We start from the raw sequence: 14578 nt of genomic DNA, 5'->3' as shown, positions 1-14578 counted from the left end.
ATTAACACTTGATTTGATACAATCGATTAACTAAAAAGATTTGATGATATGATTAAAGAAAGAGATCTAAAGAGTCGGACTAAGGCTTGGTTGTTGTTTTAGATATGATCACTATTCAATTAAATAAGAATTCGGGATTTGGTGAAAGGTAGGAGTAGTTGAGGGGAATTTGCTCTTACCTACTACCGTTGCCACCAACTTCCTGGATTCCCACTATCGTCTAAAACCTTCGATTCTGGGAGTAAACGAGACGAGACGAGCTGCAATCCCAGATGTCTTCGCCCGTCATCACCTGCAAAGGTCTTCCTTCAGATCTCCTTTAATTATCCTCCCGATTTGATAAGAGTATTATTCGCTTCTTGAATCTTTTTATTCTATTTCGTTTTTGGGTAGCTGCGGTGGCATGGGGACCAGGGGAGCCTCTGGTGTTGGAGGAAGTGGAGGTGGATCCTCCCAAGGAGATGGAGATCCGGGTGAAGGTCGTCTGCACCTCCATCTGCCGGAGTGATGTCTCGCAATGGGAATCAAAGGTCATCCATTTTGGTCTCTTATTCTCTTGATTGATTGATCTCAAAATGGTTTGGTTGAGTAAAATTGAGTAAAATTAATTGGATCAAGAATTTAGTATGAAGTCCTATGCTCAGTGGTGGGAGGTGATGGTAGTAGTTACCTTCTAACTACTTCTGAGTTTGTTTGCATTATTCTTGAGTAAATGATTGTGATTGAGGTCAAACCTAGATGGTTTCTTATAACAGTTATCCAGCGATCACACCATCTAACACAGTGAAGTGGTTTCAAAGAAAGTGCAGGTGTAATTGTTTCCATATAATTTTTGCTGTTAAATTTATATGTTCTGTTCAACAACTAGACTTACTAAGTAGAATAATCATGTCAAGGAAGCTGGTTATCCTGATGCTTATCTTGGTACTTTAAAATGCAGGCACAACCTGATTTGTTTCCCCGAATTTTTGGCCATGAAGCATCTGGGTAAGCTCTCTCATTTGTTATGTGTCTCATTCTGGCCGTGTTCCACTGGTTCTGTCATTGTTAATTGCATAATATGAAATGGTAAACCTTTTAATCTTGTAGGATTGTTGAAAGTATTGGACAAGGAGTTACTGATTTTGAAGTGGGAGATCATGTACTTACTGTGTTCATTGGGGAATGTAAGAGCTGCAGGCACTGCATTTCAGGTAAAAGTAATATGTGCCAGAAGCTTGGTTTAGAAAGGAAGGGTGTCATGCACACTGATCAGAAGACTCGGTTCACAATCAAAGGGAAACCTGTGTATCATTATTGTGCAGTATCAAGTTTTAGTGAATACACAGTTGTCCACTCTGGTTGTGCTATTAAAATCAGCCCAAGTGCGTCAATGGATAGAATTTGCCTTCTAAGTTGTGGGGTCTCTGCTGGTAAAGTTTGATTTATCTTGCATTATGAGAAATTCTTTTTCGCTCTTGGCTTATTGTACTTTCTGATCGAACCATGTTACAATTACTTCTTCCTATATCATTATTTCTTGTTGGTCATGATACTTTAATAGATTTCCAACTTTCCATTATCCTGCTTCTTATTGAGTTTTCTGTCTGTGCATAGAATAGATCAAATTGATCTGTGGGTAGTTAACCTTGTTTTACCTGTGTTAAAATTTTAGGCCTTGGTGCAGCTTGGAGAGTTGCTGACATATCTAAAGGGTCAACTGTAGCTATTTTTGGCCTTGGAACTGTAGGCCTTTCGGTGAGTAACATGTCAAATTAGGTCACTTGCTGTATGCCAAAATACAGAAAGCGGAAAAACCTACTCTTTGGGGCTCTTCATTTGCAAGAACAGGTAGCTCAAGGTGCTAAACTAAGGGGAGCTTCCAGAATTATTGGGGTGGATACTAATCCTGAGAAGTATGAAAAGGGTATGAACATTATTATGATTGCGTAACTTGATGACTCATTTCATAAGATTATGTATCAGTTGCTTGTGATGTACAGGAAAGGCTTTTGGTATCACTGAGTTTATCAATCCAGATGAGTGCAGTGAACCTATCCAACAGGTGATGAGAAAACTTGCACAAGCCACCACACATGCATAAGTTTATGCATATTTTGGTGTACACAATGCATATCATGCTTCCACTGATATGTTTTTCAACAAATTGCAGTAGGCTGACGTTTTTGTTTTGATTAAGGTTGAAGTTTTTATTACTGGATTAGAGGATTAAGCAGAAATGTTCATTTACATTTGCAGATTATAAAGCGCATCACAGATGGAGGGGCAGATTACTCTTTTGAATGTGTTGGTGATACTGGAGTAGTATCTACCGCATTACAATCTTGTTGTGATGTAATTCTCGTACTTTATTCTGTTTACAGTCATTTCGAGGACATAGTTTTCGATTGGCATGCCTTTGCCTTTCACTTTTCTTTTAAACTCTGTTTCCTTATTCTCAGGGTTGGGGACTAACTGTGACTTTAGGTGTACCAAAAGTCAAACCAGAGGTTGGAGCTCATTATGCATTACTCCTTTCTGGAAGGACTTTAAAGGGCACTTTGTTTGGAGGATGGAAACCAAAATCTGACCTGCCATCACTTGTTGATAAATATATGAGAAAGGTAACTTCTCAGATTAGTTCTGGTTGTAGTTGCAGAGATTAACTGCTCGCTTGTTCTCATACTTGCTTTTGAGATTTGCAGAAGAATTTTCTCTGATTGCAACTATTTCAATATCTGTCAAAATAGAAATGATTTCTTAAGTTTGCTTGTAGAACAACTTTTGTTCTAACGACAGCCTAAATTAGGGGGAAAAGTTGCCTAACCATTTGATCTTTTGCCTCCTAAGGATCCTTTTGGTTTTCTGAATTTATTCTTTAAACGGTCAGTGCATGAAAAGATTTCCCGAAATTCATCCGTTTTTCTTAATTTCTCCTTTTTCTGTCAAAATTAAAATTATTGCACATGATATCAATTATCAAGGACATATATTGCTTATCTCTGGAAAGAGTGAGTTTTGCTCATGCAGGAAACAAATACTATGTCATGCTAGATTCTAACGAAGCACAAACCCGACATTGTAATGTCCTGTGCTAAGTTTTGGTAGGTAATATATTTCACAAAGTTAGAGCATAAAAAGGGAACAAATATTGACATTTACTTGCTGATGTCTTACATGTTATGCCATCTCGCTTCTTCAATGCCACTTGATTGCGCAGGAAAATTTGTAATATGCTGACTTGTTGATTTATTAAACAATTGCTTCTTCAATGCCACTTTCAGGAAATTGAAGTTGATGGCCTTGTCACACATGATATGCCATTTAGCAGAATAAATGAAGCTCTCAACCTAATGAGAGAAAGCAAGTGCTTGCGCTGCGTGATTCATATGTCGAAATAATTATGCGCGGGCCAGGATACCATGAACATGAATGTTCCTTTCACTTACTAATTTGTAACCATACTTTTATATTGATATCATGAGAGCTCTGTGCGGCTAATTTATATTCCTAAGTTTCATATGCAATGTAGAACTTTGCCTAAAATATTCTTTTATACGAGTAACGAATGCTTACAAACACGACGTATATACTTTTGATATAGTATCATCATGTCCATTAATAGTTTCTCGCTTAACCATCACTATTAATAGACACGACAATGTCATGTTTTCTTGTTTGTAGAATATTTGTTAAGTATTTATAAGCATAATTGAGTTTATATTACAAACTGAAAAGTTTACCAAGACAGATGATTACAAACTTATTTATGCCACTAATTGAGTTTTGATCTACGGGAATGTCACATACTAATTTTACTTATATAAATCGCTTTCTTTTCACTTGCTAATCTGTAACCGCAGTTTATGTATTGCCATCATGAGTATATTCCTGTATCTCAAATTAAAACATCTTTGCAAAGAGTTTGCCATAATCCATAACACACGAGCTCTTGAACTCAGACAACTACTGTTTTCTTTTATTCAGCGTATATTATCAAACTTAATATATGCCTCCATCCACAGCCAAATCCAGAGGAAAACTACTATATATATATATATGCGTGGTTCTCAATGGGCATACATGGCTTTGTAGTCGCTCCAAAGCTGGTCCACAGACTTCCCAAGCAAGTCGAGGAAGTATTGATCACTGTATCCATCCTTCATCTTCGCGTTGAGCTGCGCCACGAAGCCATTCTTCAACCCATCGCAGTAATCCAAGAATCGAGCGGTGACGTCATACCCCTGGTCCCACCTATCCCCTTCCCCGGGCTTAACCCAGTGACTCGGGGCGTACCCGGCCCTCAACCTTATGAAGTCCGCGATGCCTTCGATCAATCCGGACGGCGCCGCCGAGTTGCCGTTCCACTGCCACACGTGGGTCACCTCGTGGTAGAGCACCCCCGTGAACTCGGCCCTCAGGTCGCCGGAGTAGTTCCCGATGTACTCGGCGCTGAAGTGGATCCCGTCGGCGACCGTGTAAGCGACGCCGTTGTAGGACTCGATGGAGAGGGTGACGAGGCTGACGTCCTTGCGGGTGGACTCCGTTTGCTCGAACGTGTCCCACACGAACTTCGAGGCGGCGGCGAGGACTTGCTTGCTGTAGTCGAGACCGATTTCGGCGGTGAAGCGATCGCCGCCGCCGGTTCCTACCGCATTGTTGGTGGCCTCGAATTGGACGGAGCCGGCGGAGGAGGTTAAGGGAGAGGAGGCTAAGAGAGAAGAAGTGATCAGGAAAACTATTAGCACACCCATGGTTGCTGATTATCTTGTGGATCGATTGATCGCTGGCGTTTCTTCTTATAGCAGAAGGATTCAGCTTGACTTCGATGCTCTGTCGTGGGTTTTGGGGCATTGTATCGAATACCTGGCAGTCATTTGTGGAAGAGTTAAGCGTACGTCTGTGAAGACTTGGAATTACCCGTGGAAGAAGTAAGTCTTTGGTACTCGTCAAGTTTTAATTTGGTTGGACAAGTTTGGAAAAGGATATGATAGAAATTTATCAGATATTCAGACATACACACCCTTTGTTTTGACTTCATTATTATTATATTTTAACACTCTATAATATAGATATTTATCATTCATATTTTGCTTTATGCCATAGTGTTCTTAACGAATATGTAGAAATAACATGATCTTATTACTCTCCACTAAGTTCTTAACCAACAACCAAAGTGGAATTAAGCCTCTAGAAGCAATGACTGGACTTCTCTCAACATCCTATAGGAGTAGTGATTACTTGTCTCTGTGAAAGAGTGAATAGTTTTTATTTCTATTACAGCAAGAGATCAGGCTATTAATCTTGAGGCCAAACTGGAATAGCAATCTAAAGTTGGCAAGCTGCAGAGCTCCATGAAGGATCCAATGGTTTATAGGCAGAGTAAAATCTGGCAATGCAGGTGCTGTCTCAATTTATTATTAATTTACTTATACCATTACTTTCATGTTTTCTTAAATTTTTCATTAATTGTCTATGAAAATTATTGCTTATAGTAAGACCTATAGTTTTATTTGTTAATTGGTATATTTTCAAAAGATGTAAAATCTGAACTTTGATATTACTTCAAAGGATGAAGTTTTCACATGAAGATTTGAAAAGATAAGGACTGTTGTTGTAGGCAACTATAAATCATTTGCATGTTTTTATGTATTAATTTTTTGTTATTAGAGTTGCATGTTTCAGTGTATTCATGTTTGGCTCTCCTCAATTAAAAATTCCTGGTTTAGCCACTAGTCCTTTGTAGTATTCTTGTAAATACACTTGATGTGTAGGATGTCATATGCAGTAAATCTTCAACTGACTATTTGGTTTGCAAAATAACCACCACTTTCTCATAGGAGCTAAAATTAGGGAAGTTAGGGTAGTTTTAGGGAAGCCGAAAAACTTACTTAATAGTCTATTTTCTTCGTTCAAACACCAGTAATTTTTAGAAGGTTGTCATTTTATTTTCTAATTTTTTGCAAACAAACAAACGTACCCTTAGCGGGAGTTTAATCTAACTAATTTTTTAGCTATCATCTCGAATATCTTCTCCAACAAAGAAACAATTGTACTTTTTTTGAAAATCAATTAGGAGCCAGTTGACTATAAACTACACAACAAAGGGGGTTAGCTTTCTAGGACATATAAGTCGGACAACTAGGTTACTTCTTAAGAAAAATGCCATAACGAGTTTAAATTATACATATATAGCACTTTAATATAAATTCACCGAGTATTAATCCTAATATTTATAAGGGAATCAACCCGGTGACCACCACCAAAGTCGATAAGACCTAACTATTGAATATACTGGTAGCTTAAAATAATTATACTTGGTTGGATAAGTTTGTCGAAAGATAAGAATAATATTTTCTTTCTCAGGCAAAGTATAGTTTACATGTGTGATACGGCTAATTTCAACTTATTTTATGTACTTTAAAATTAAATATTTAATTGATGTCCACCGAATAGGCAAAGTCACTTGTATAAAAAAGTCTTTTAGATTTTAATATAGCAAGAATGGATCTCTGTGTACACTTGTGCGCATCTCTTGTGTAAGTTATCATTATAAAAATATATGCATTTAATATATAAAATAGATACATTCAGTTTTCAGAGTCTAATCTTAAATAGCCCTATTAGACGTTAGTGCAATGCTGAAACCAGTGTGATTCATCGGGGCTAGTATTTATCTTCATAAGTTAGTTACTGTCATCCTTCAAACAGACTATTTAAAAAAAATTGATTAAAAGAATTACATTCTCGTAAACAAATTGTTACTTAATGTGAACCACATTATCCATTTTCGTAGCGTTAAAATGGAAAAGCTGCATTTGTTGCTATATTTTTCTGTTTTAGAATGAAAGAAATGGTCTATTTTTCTATCAACCAGTCTTATCCACTAATCAAAGGGGAAATTAAGCCTCCAGAAGCAGTGACTTGATTTGTACATCCTATTGGAGTAGTAGTGTTTTTGTACAAGAAAACCAAATAGAACAATAAAGGAGTATGTAAATACTTGTATCTGGAAAAAGAGTGAAAAAGTTTATTTTATTACAATGAATAAATTGTTACAATGCTTACTATTCTCGAGTCCATCAGTAGTAAATAATGAATGGTAAACTGGTACAGCAAGATCTGACTCACTCTAAATGGGCAGCTGAAGAGCTTCTACTTCCTCTTTGATATCTTTCAGTGATTGCTCCATGAAGGGTCCAGTGAAGGAAGTTGGTAGTCATCAGGTTTTAGAGCCAGAGCAAAATCTGGCAATGCAGGTGCTGTCTCAATAATCCTGCATAGTAGGGAAGTAAAAGAAAAAAAATTCAGTAGCACGTTTGTGATTCGCGTACTTATTTTTCGATACATATGGGATATAAGTATTGCAGCAGACATGTAGAGAAGAGCAATGCATTAAAAGACTGCAAAAGGCCTAGGTGAATACTTAGGAGAGGCACCCATGATTCCATTTCCACTTTGCCTCTCCAAAGAAACATTGGTGAGGGCAACCTAGATTCTAGAAATCCTCCCTACTACGTGAAAAATGTTATTAGGTTATGAGTTAAGTTGTACCTTTCTTGACTGTAGAGATCCCGATTAATCCGAACCTTACTCGAAACATCTTTTGGGATCTTCTCAGAGAGATACTTCATAGATCCCCAGAGAGCAGGACTCCTGCAAAGCAAAATAGTCTTACATTGTTGAGTTCCATGCTCAAAATTGGATTACTAATACAAGGGTATAGTATTCAAAGAATAATTTCATTCAGACATCAGATTCAATCTGTACTTCTATGAAGTAGAAAGAAAGAAGAAAAAAACAATGTAATTTTGCTCAATAGTAAGGATCTAGCAAGATAGGATATCCATTGATGAGGGAATCCTTTTAAGCATATTTGTGAACATTGTGAAAGAATTGATCAAAAAGTCAACACCAACAGCAGCTTTGTTCCTTAGTGGTTTTCACAAACTAAAATGCATCAACAGAAACTTGGTAACAGTAAACACCTGACTTGGTGAAACCTAATTCTAGCTAACATTTAATTTCAGATAATGTTTGTGGCTTTTCATTTCCAGATACAAGATCTTCAACAGTAATTTGACTACTAAGTAGAAGATTGCTAGGATATCCAGATTCTAAGCAAGCCCTCCTCTATAAGCCAAAGTAAAGAAAATACTAGCAACATCTAAGTCACTCCAAACATGGAGAACATCATGGAGACTGGCCGATCAATCAAGTGGTGTTGCCAGAATACCTTGATGTTGGTGGAGTTGCATTGAAGGCCTCACAAGCCCTTTTGCTTTCTCTGATAAATTCATCTGATGCCTGTAGAGCAGCTACAGCCATTCCATGGGATTTCTCTGTATTCCCCTCATCAAGAATCAATCCGTGGAAATAGTATGCAGCAGCCTGATAAATAAGAATGCATGTTTTTAAAATGCATCAAACTTTGTCTGTACTGCTGATATAGAGAGGAATTCCAATGGTCATCACATCATAAATTCTAATCTAAATAGTAAGAAGGTCTCCCGTGTTGTCGAGAGGTATACTCTGTGAATTGGAGTTGAATTGATATTCAAACTACGTACAAGTGTATTGATACTGCCCTGTAATAATACGTAGGAATTTGTAGGATTCAAAATTGCAGAGGGAAAACTTAACACATTAAAGTCTTCGCATGAATACCAACTAAAAAGTTTAACATTGATGTATGTATGAAAGAACAAGGGAAGAAGAGGAATTCAATTTACAGACCTTTGCTTCTGTAAATTTCCATTTAACAAGAAATTGATGCTTCTTCCCCCAGCCATCGGGCAACGGAAGCTGTGCAATGTTATCCTGAGCCTGTATAGGTTGAATGGTTTAGCTACAGCAACAATGGCAATACTAAATAATTTTCATTATTCACAGTTAGTAAGTACATCTATTAGCAGGGAAAAAATATGGTGGAACTAACAACTAGTTAAATGCCGACAGATACAAGACATATTTTAAGTAAAAGAGAGATATGATTAGAATTTAGAACTAATGTTATCAATACTTCTTGCACAGTCTAACTTAGAACTTGAATTAGGTACATAATTTTAGGAAGTCCTTGTCCTGTATCATTAATTGCTGGAATTATTCAAAAGGTGTCCAGCCAGTAACTCAGTGGAAGTGTGGAACTATTATGTAACCTATATTGGGTGGAACATTTCATGAATTCTGGAAGTTCTTGATGGTGCTTCAATGAAGTTGATAGATGAAAGAAAGTTATCTATTTGTTAAGGTAAAGTCAACTTTTCTTACTATTATGCTGCACCAATATTCTAATTAAATGAGAGAGAGAAAAAAGTATCTAATTGTGAGAACTACTACTTGCATACAATATAGTTAGCAGTGTTGCAGCCAAATATATCAAAGAATATATGATCCTTAAGAACAGAAAATAGAAATAGCGAACAGGTACGACGATGAGACAAAAGAACTCAGAGACTGTAAACAAATTTAGTATAAAAAGTTGGTTCAGTAATCGCTCCAGGACGTGCTTGCAGGAAACATGAAAGACCAAATAGCAAGAGAGGAGAACTGTGAAGAGATGGGAAAATGTCGAAGTTGATAGAAGTTATACCTGGTGCCAATACTTGACCATCTCACATGCCAACCGCCGTTTCACTGCTAAAGTAGCCTTTGGACTGTCGATTGCCATCCCAAGTTGAATATCAACACACTATCACAAAGATCGAAAAGAAGGTAAAGTGACAAACAGAGTGGCAGAGTGATTAAAAACTGGAAAGCTTAATATTATTTGAATAATAGCAAATTTGAAAACTGCATTATTGTTAAGGTACACTCTGAAACTTGATATATTTGTATGGAATGGTGACTGTTAAGTTAATTTGACCAGACCTCATAAAATGATCAGGGACGGTCAAACCATAAAATTATATCAGCAAGTCATCTATAAAGAAGATACCATTGTGGAAACTTCCATCTCAAGTATACATTTGGTACCACTTCTAGTTAAAAGAAAAAACAGTTGCGATAAGAAAATGCATCAAAACAGCATGCTTGCAGTTAGGAGTATAAAAATGGTCACTTGCTGATAGCAAGAAAAGTAGTCAGAAATTCAGATAATATGTGCCAGATAATGTTGGAGAACCCCAATTACCTGACCCAAAGCCTGCAGGCTAAGAGCTTTAAGAATTCCTTCTGCTAGGTCCATAGGAAGATATCTTCTGCAATTTAAAGAAGAGGCAAAGACAGTAAATAAGATTCACTAATGGAATTGACAGAAAGCTTAAAATCTTCAACATCCACTTGAACTATATCTCCACTGACAATGTTCCACGGGATGTTTAACAAAACAACTGGAAGGGTCATCTCTATTATGAAAAGGAACTGACGTTGCATACCTGAGTTCTGGAGGTATCTGAGGAAGTACTTGCCGTGTAGCACAATCCAGATACCCTGCTGCCTTCAAGAAAACATCAACAGAGGCCCGTTTGCTTTCTGCGTGCCACCATGCAAATGTACTAAGCTACTATCAAGTAATTATTGTGAAAGAACAAATTATGAAAAATAAATTCCAATTGATACTTTCCTCAAAAATGAAAATTAAGAGGGCAAAGAACATCTCTAAGAAACAAGGATGATTTTTATGCATGCACAAAGGGGATGACACTGAAGCTTAATGAGTAAACTGTAAGCTGTGCATAAGTGTCAGAATCTTGTATTACTTAAAAAAATTGAAGTGCAACATTTGTACAATATGAAGTTACAGTGGATGGAGGATAAGACCTGAACTATAGCTCATTAAAATGAAGTAAACCACTTGGCTCAGCTAGGAATATAGCAGTTCTTTAATAGCAGTTACCCTCCCTCAAATTGCTTACCGTTCCTTACATTGATTTTGCACTATTTTGTCTTTCAGGTATATGGGTCTAATCATTTATTACCAAACTATGCTAAAATCAACGTAGCCAGTTATACATTATTTAAAACAAAGTGGCAGATGTTATTTAATCCGGGGGAAAATTGTGAATTTCAAACCCAAAGTCATAGTAGGTGATCCAAGCATTTGGTTTTGTGCTCCAGCACAATTTAGCATTGCATATACAGAAGATGATTATCTTGAAAGAGATGATGCTCCAGAATTTATGCAAATTGAGGAAGATGATAGCTCTGAAACTATGAAATGGAATTTATAGTTTATTCCAACCTTCCGACACCCTTGGCTGATGTCCATCGCCAGATGTTTTAGGAAGAAGCAAGGAATTGGCCTGCGATAAACATAGGATGCCCATCAAGTGTAGAACTGATAGTACCTCATACCAAGCATTTGTCATGGCTGTTTCCTGCACATATCTAGTTATCTTAATTAGCTGTTAGGGTTGCTCATTCATGGCTAAGGAAGTAGTCTCGATGCGCATTTTAAAACTAAAGAAACAGAGCGGACCTCTGCATCATCCTCCTGGTTAACCCACACAAACTGCACTTTGTCTCTCAATGGACTACCTGAAAATTATGAACAAACTATCACGATTATGCTATGTAATAATGAAAATAGCAGGTAATGTTCCTCTTTTTTTTTTTTTTTAACTCGCATAAATTACCATCCTTCACCAATCCAAGAAGAACTGGCAGGTAATCTTCAAGAGCATTTAGAAGATCGCCAGAAGAAGATCCTCCTGCAAACACAAACCCACCTATGCTCTCATGTCTTGCAAACAATAGTAAAGCAGCAGGAGAGACTCCACCCCTACGTACCATGACGTGTAGCTGTTCTTCGCTTCGGCCTTATTGCTATTGGCGTCTCTTGGGCAGCCATGACTACTATTCGAGTTCTCAAAGCTGAAATGCGTTCAACTAGGCTCTTTGGCAAGTTGTCGCCTAGCGATTGAGAAAAATCGACGCCTTGTGGGATGCGAAATCCTGGCACAAACACAGCCACCTCCCCAATACTCTCGGGCATTCTCCGGCCTCCGCCTGCATCCTTCGGGGTAGACACCAGACATCCCATATTCCAAAACCAATTGCTGCATGCACAAATTCAGCAAGATTAGCATTCCAGAACAAGAAAAAAGATAAACCCATTTGCCAACCAAGTATGTGAAGTGCGTGGGTCATTAAATGCTAACTAACATAGGAGTAGGTGGCTCACGGGGTTCTATCACATGAACGAGTACCAGAGATTCAAGAAAATAGCCTAAATTCATGAGCTTTTTAGAGAAAAGTAACTTTCGGAACAGGTGAGATTCTTCCCACCTTCAATTCGTCGCCTTTATTCCTTATCTCTTCCTAATGGAATCTCTCCTGCCAGAAGATAAATTCAACAACCAAGGCCCAAAAATAAATTTATAAAGCCAATGGGGTACTCTGATGAAAAAGAATAAGGAAAAGAACACAGCAAGTTGTAATAGAAAAAGCGGGAACTTCAGTTCGAGTAAAGGGCTTCCAAACTTTATCGACATCAGAGCCAAAGATCAAAATGGGCGATGTCAACAAATAAAGCGATGAAAGAAGCAAAAATCCAACAAAAAGAATTCTCGAAAATTACCCGAGAGTTTGGTCTCGATTCGTCGATTAGCTTCTTTGGGAATCGAAAGCTACTGGGAGAAGGGCAAGGATTAATTTAGCGACAAGATCCCGAGAGACGGGGCAGTTCTTGGAGGGAGCTCGAGAAATAAAGAGGGATGGGTGGCGCCTGTCTCGGTATTTAAAGGTGGGGATTCAGTTGTGAGTGGAGGTGAGCAATAGGATATGTCTTAGAAGTTGTGCTCTTTTTTACATTCAATTCTCAAGCCTCTCTTTTTAAAAAAAATATATTATATTTATTTTTAATCATTTAAAAATTTAACGGCTCGAACACTAAATATAGATCAGGCAAAGAGCCAACTCTCTCTAATTATAGAGATATTTAGGTCTTATCAAATTCTAGTTAATATATTAAATCGTATTATCTAAGCTTCAAACAATATATATAATCGAGCTATTCGTTCGAATTTAATACTATATCGAGGCAAATTACTTTTCTAACCCACTGTACAATGGAGCCATCAATTAAGTCAAACTTAATCGTTGAGCAAAGACATCAAACTAAATCTTCTTTAAATCTTTGTTATTTAAAGTTAGAGTATGACTCACACAAGGATTAATTAACTGTTTCCTGCACATATCTCCTCCTTCATTTTCTTTTTTCAAATATCATTCTATGGTACAAAGATCCGAGGGAAGAGGCCTGGCTGGGTCCAGCCCACCCGGGGCCCCTGCCTCCTTCCCCCGGCAAGCCGCCCAGTCGGCCACCCTATTTGCCTCTCTGAAAACAGCTAGTACAGTCCACTCCCTACACTCACTAAGTAGGCCATGGCATTCGTCCATGATGTTCCTAATGCACCACGGAGGAGCTTTCTCTCTCCGCAGGATTCCAGCGAGCTCCCGGGAGTCGACTTCCAGTGCTAACCGGCACACCTTGCCCACCGACCGGAGACCGAATCTGACCGCCCACGCTTCCGCATGTAATGCATTCTCATTCGGACACTGCTCCCATGCCAACTGGAGCACTTTGCCAGTCTCATCCCTGAGGACCATGCCAACACCCCCTTGATAGCTGTCTACAACGAAGGACCCATCAGTATTAAGCTTTAACCAGCCGGCCTCCGGCGCTTGCCATTTGGCCTTCGCCCTACTCATGACCGCCTTCGCTACCGTCTCCTCCCTGGCATATTCTTTGGCCATTATCATCGCCCTTCCCACGGTTATCTTAGGTCTATCTCTCCCCCCACCGAAGGTGACCGTATTTCTTTGCTTCCATATAAACCACAACAATGAAGCGATGTAGGCCTTCACTTTCCCATCTTCCGCTTGGCTTGCACTCCAGGTCGTAGTCAGCCAGCTCTCCTCCACCGGTGCCACTAGCCCCCCCATGCAGGCCTGCAGTTCATCCCAGCACTCGATGCTGTATCTGCATGAGAAGAACAAATGATCTATGGTTTCATCATGCACCTCACACAAAGCACACAGCCCCCCGTGTCTCAGGCCTAAACCACCGAGCCGGGCTTTGGTGGGCAGTCTCCTCCAAGCAAGTTTCCACACGAAGGAGCGAACTCTCGGCGCCACCTGAAGTTTCCACAGCTGCTTCCATCCCTTCCAGTTATCCTCCACTGCTGGTCGTAGGAAGGTATAGATGGACTTCACCGTCGGCGTGCCTTGCGGGTGCGGCCACCAAATCCAACGGTCTGCAGATGTCGGACTCCCAGCTTGATACGACAGAATGTCGAATGCCAGATCAGCACCCATCTCATCGACAATCTGTTGTTCAGGCCATCTTTGGCGGTCCAGCAAGTCCCGTACCGTGACATGCTCATCCAGCAGGCTCCCATTCATAATTCATCCAGCAGGCTCCCATTCATTCTCCTCCTCTTACTGCGGCAGCGGTACTAGTAGTAGAGTTGTTCATGATCAAATCTTCTGAAAGACACGGATGTAGGAATTAGATCCACTTGCCCACTTGGTAGTCTTTGATTACCTACATCAAAGTAACAACTGTCTACTGTTCTGAGGTGGCGTGTGATTTTAATAGCCTATGGATGTTCGGATGTACAATTTGGTACCCAGTGAGGTCCTATTGGTATGTAAC

General features: G+C 39.0%; 3 protein-coding genes across 5 annotated transcripts; 1 reads left to right on the top strand and 2 right to left on the bottom strand.

The window, feature by feature from the left end:
• The first annotated feature begins 134 nt into the window (after positions 1-134).
• LOC140762375 (alcohol dehydrogenase-like 6) lies at positions 135-3694 on the top strand. The gene is made up of 10 exons (XM_073100130.1): positions 135-300; positions 394-530; positions 941-987; positions 1090-1412; positions 1655-1737; positions 1831-1906; positions 1983-2044; positions 2239-2334; positions 2442-2603; positions 3264-3694. The coding sequence occupies exons 1-10, from the start codon at positions 273-275 to the stop codon at positions 3378-3380; spliced, it is 1131 nt and encodes a 376-aa protein (XP_072956231.1). The 5' UTR covers positions 135-272; the 3' UTR covers positions 3381-3694.
• A 237-nt stretch (positions 3695-3931) lies between these two features.
• LOC140762376 (uncharacterized) lies at positions 3932-4900 on the bottom strand. The gene has a single exon (XM_073100131.1). It carries the CDS (start codon positions 4731-4733, stop codon positions 4050-4052), a length of 684 nt encoding a protein of 227 aa, XP_072956232.1. The 5' UTR covers positions 4734-4900; the 3' UTR covers positions 3932-4049.
• Positions 4901-6982: 2082 nt separating this feature from the next.
• Positions 6983-12665, bottom strand: LOC140762374 (uncharacterized). 3 transcript variants are annotated; one of them, XM_073100129.1, is made up of 13 exons: positions 12500-12665; positions 12208-12255; positions 11710-11978; positions 11556-11630; positions 11399-11457; positions 11162-11222; positions 10356-10452; positions 10112-10178; positions 9572-9670; positions 8716-8805; positions 8216-8370; positions 7534-7635; positions 6983-7255 (listed from the first exon to the last, which is right to left on the bottom strand). In XM_073100129.1, exons 3-13 carry the CDS (start codon positions 11960-11962, stop codon positions 7156-7158), a joined length of 1158 nt encoding a protein of 385 aa, XP_072956230.1. In that variant the 5' UTR covers positions 11963-11978; positions 12208-12255; positions 12500-12665; the 3' UTR covers positions 6983-7155. The 3 variants fall into 3 exon arrangements, with proteins under 3 accessions (XP_072956230.1, XP_072956227.1, XP_072956228.1); XM_073100126.1 differs by having other exon boundaries at positions 11162-11297; positions 12500-12661; XM_073100127.1 differs by lacking the exon at positions 12208-12255 and having other exon boundaries at positions 11162-11297; positions 12500-12661.
• Between the last annotated feature and the right edge of the window lie 1913 nt (positions 12666-14578).

Source organism: Typha angustifolia, chromosome 7, assembly GCF_048772165.1.
Source record: "Typha angustifolia cultivar Huaian chromosome 7, ASM4877216v1, whole genome shotgun sequence".
Taxonomy (NCBI): domain Eukaryota; kingdom Viridiplantae; phylum Streptophyta; class Magnoliopsida; order Poales; family Typhaceae; genus Typha; species Typha angustifolia.
This window is presented reverse-complemented; position numbering and strand designations above follow the sequence as displayed.

What these genes read in the sequence shown, in the direction of transcription:
- LOC140762375 (XM_073100130.1), top strand. Translation starts at nt 273, where the DNA reads ATGTCTTCGCCCGTCATCACCTGCAAAG. An exon ending in AAGTTGTGGGGTCTCTGCTG is followed by an intron (nt 1,413 to 1,654) that starts GTAAAGTTTGAT and finishes TTAAAATTTTAG; the next exon opens with GCCTTGGTGCAGCTTGGAGA. An exon ending in GCAGTGAACCTATCCAACAG is followed by an intron (nt 2,045 to 2,238) that starts GTGATGAGAAAA and finishes TTACATTTGCAG; the next exon opens with ATTATAAAGCGCATCACAGA.
- LOC140762376 (XM_073100131.1), bottom strand. Translation starts at nt 4,733, where the DNA reads ATGGGTGTGCTAATAGTTTTCCTGATCACTTCTTCTCTCTTAGCCTCC.
- LOC140762374 (XM_073100126.1), bottom strand. Translation starts at nt 11,962, where the DNA reads ATGGGATGTCTGGTGTCTACCCCGAAGGATGCAGGCGGAGGCCGGAGA. An exon ending in TCAGCCAAGGGTGTCGGAAG is followed by an intron (nt 10,453 to 11,161) that starts GTTGGAATAAAC and finishes GGTGGCACGCAG; the next exon opens with AAAGCAAACGGGCCTCTGTT. An exon ending in GGAAATTTACAGAAGCAAAG is followed by an intron (nt 8,371 to 8,715) that starts GTCTGTAAATTG and finishes CTTATTTATCAG; the next exon opens with GCTGCTGCATACTATTTCCA.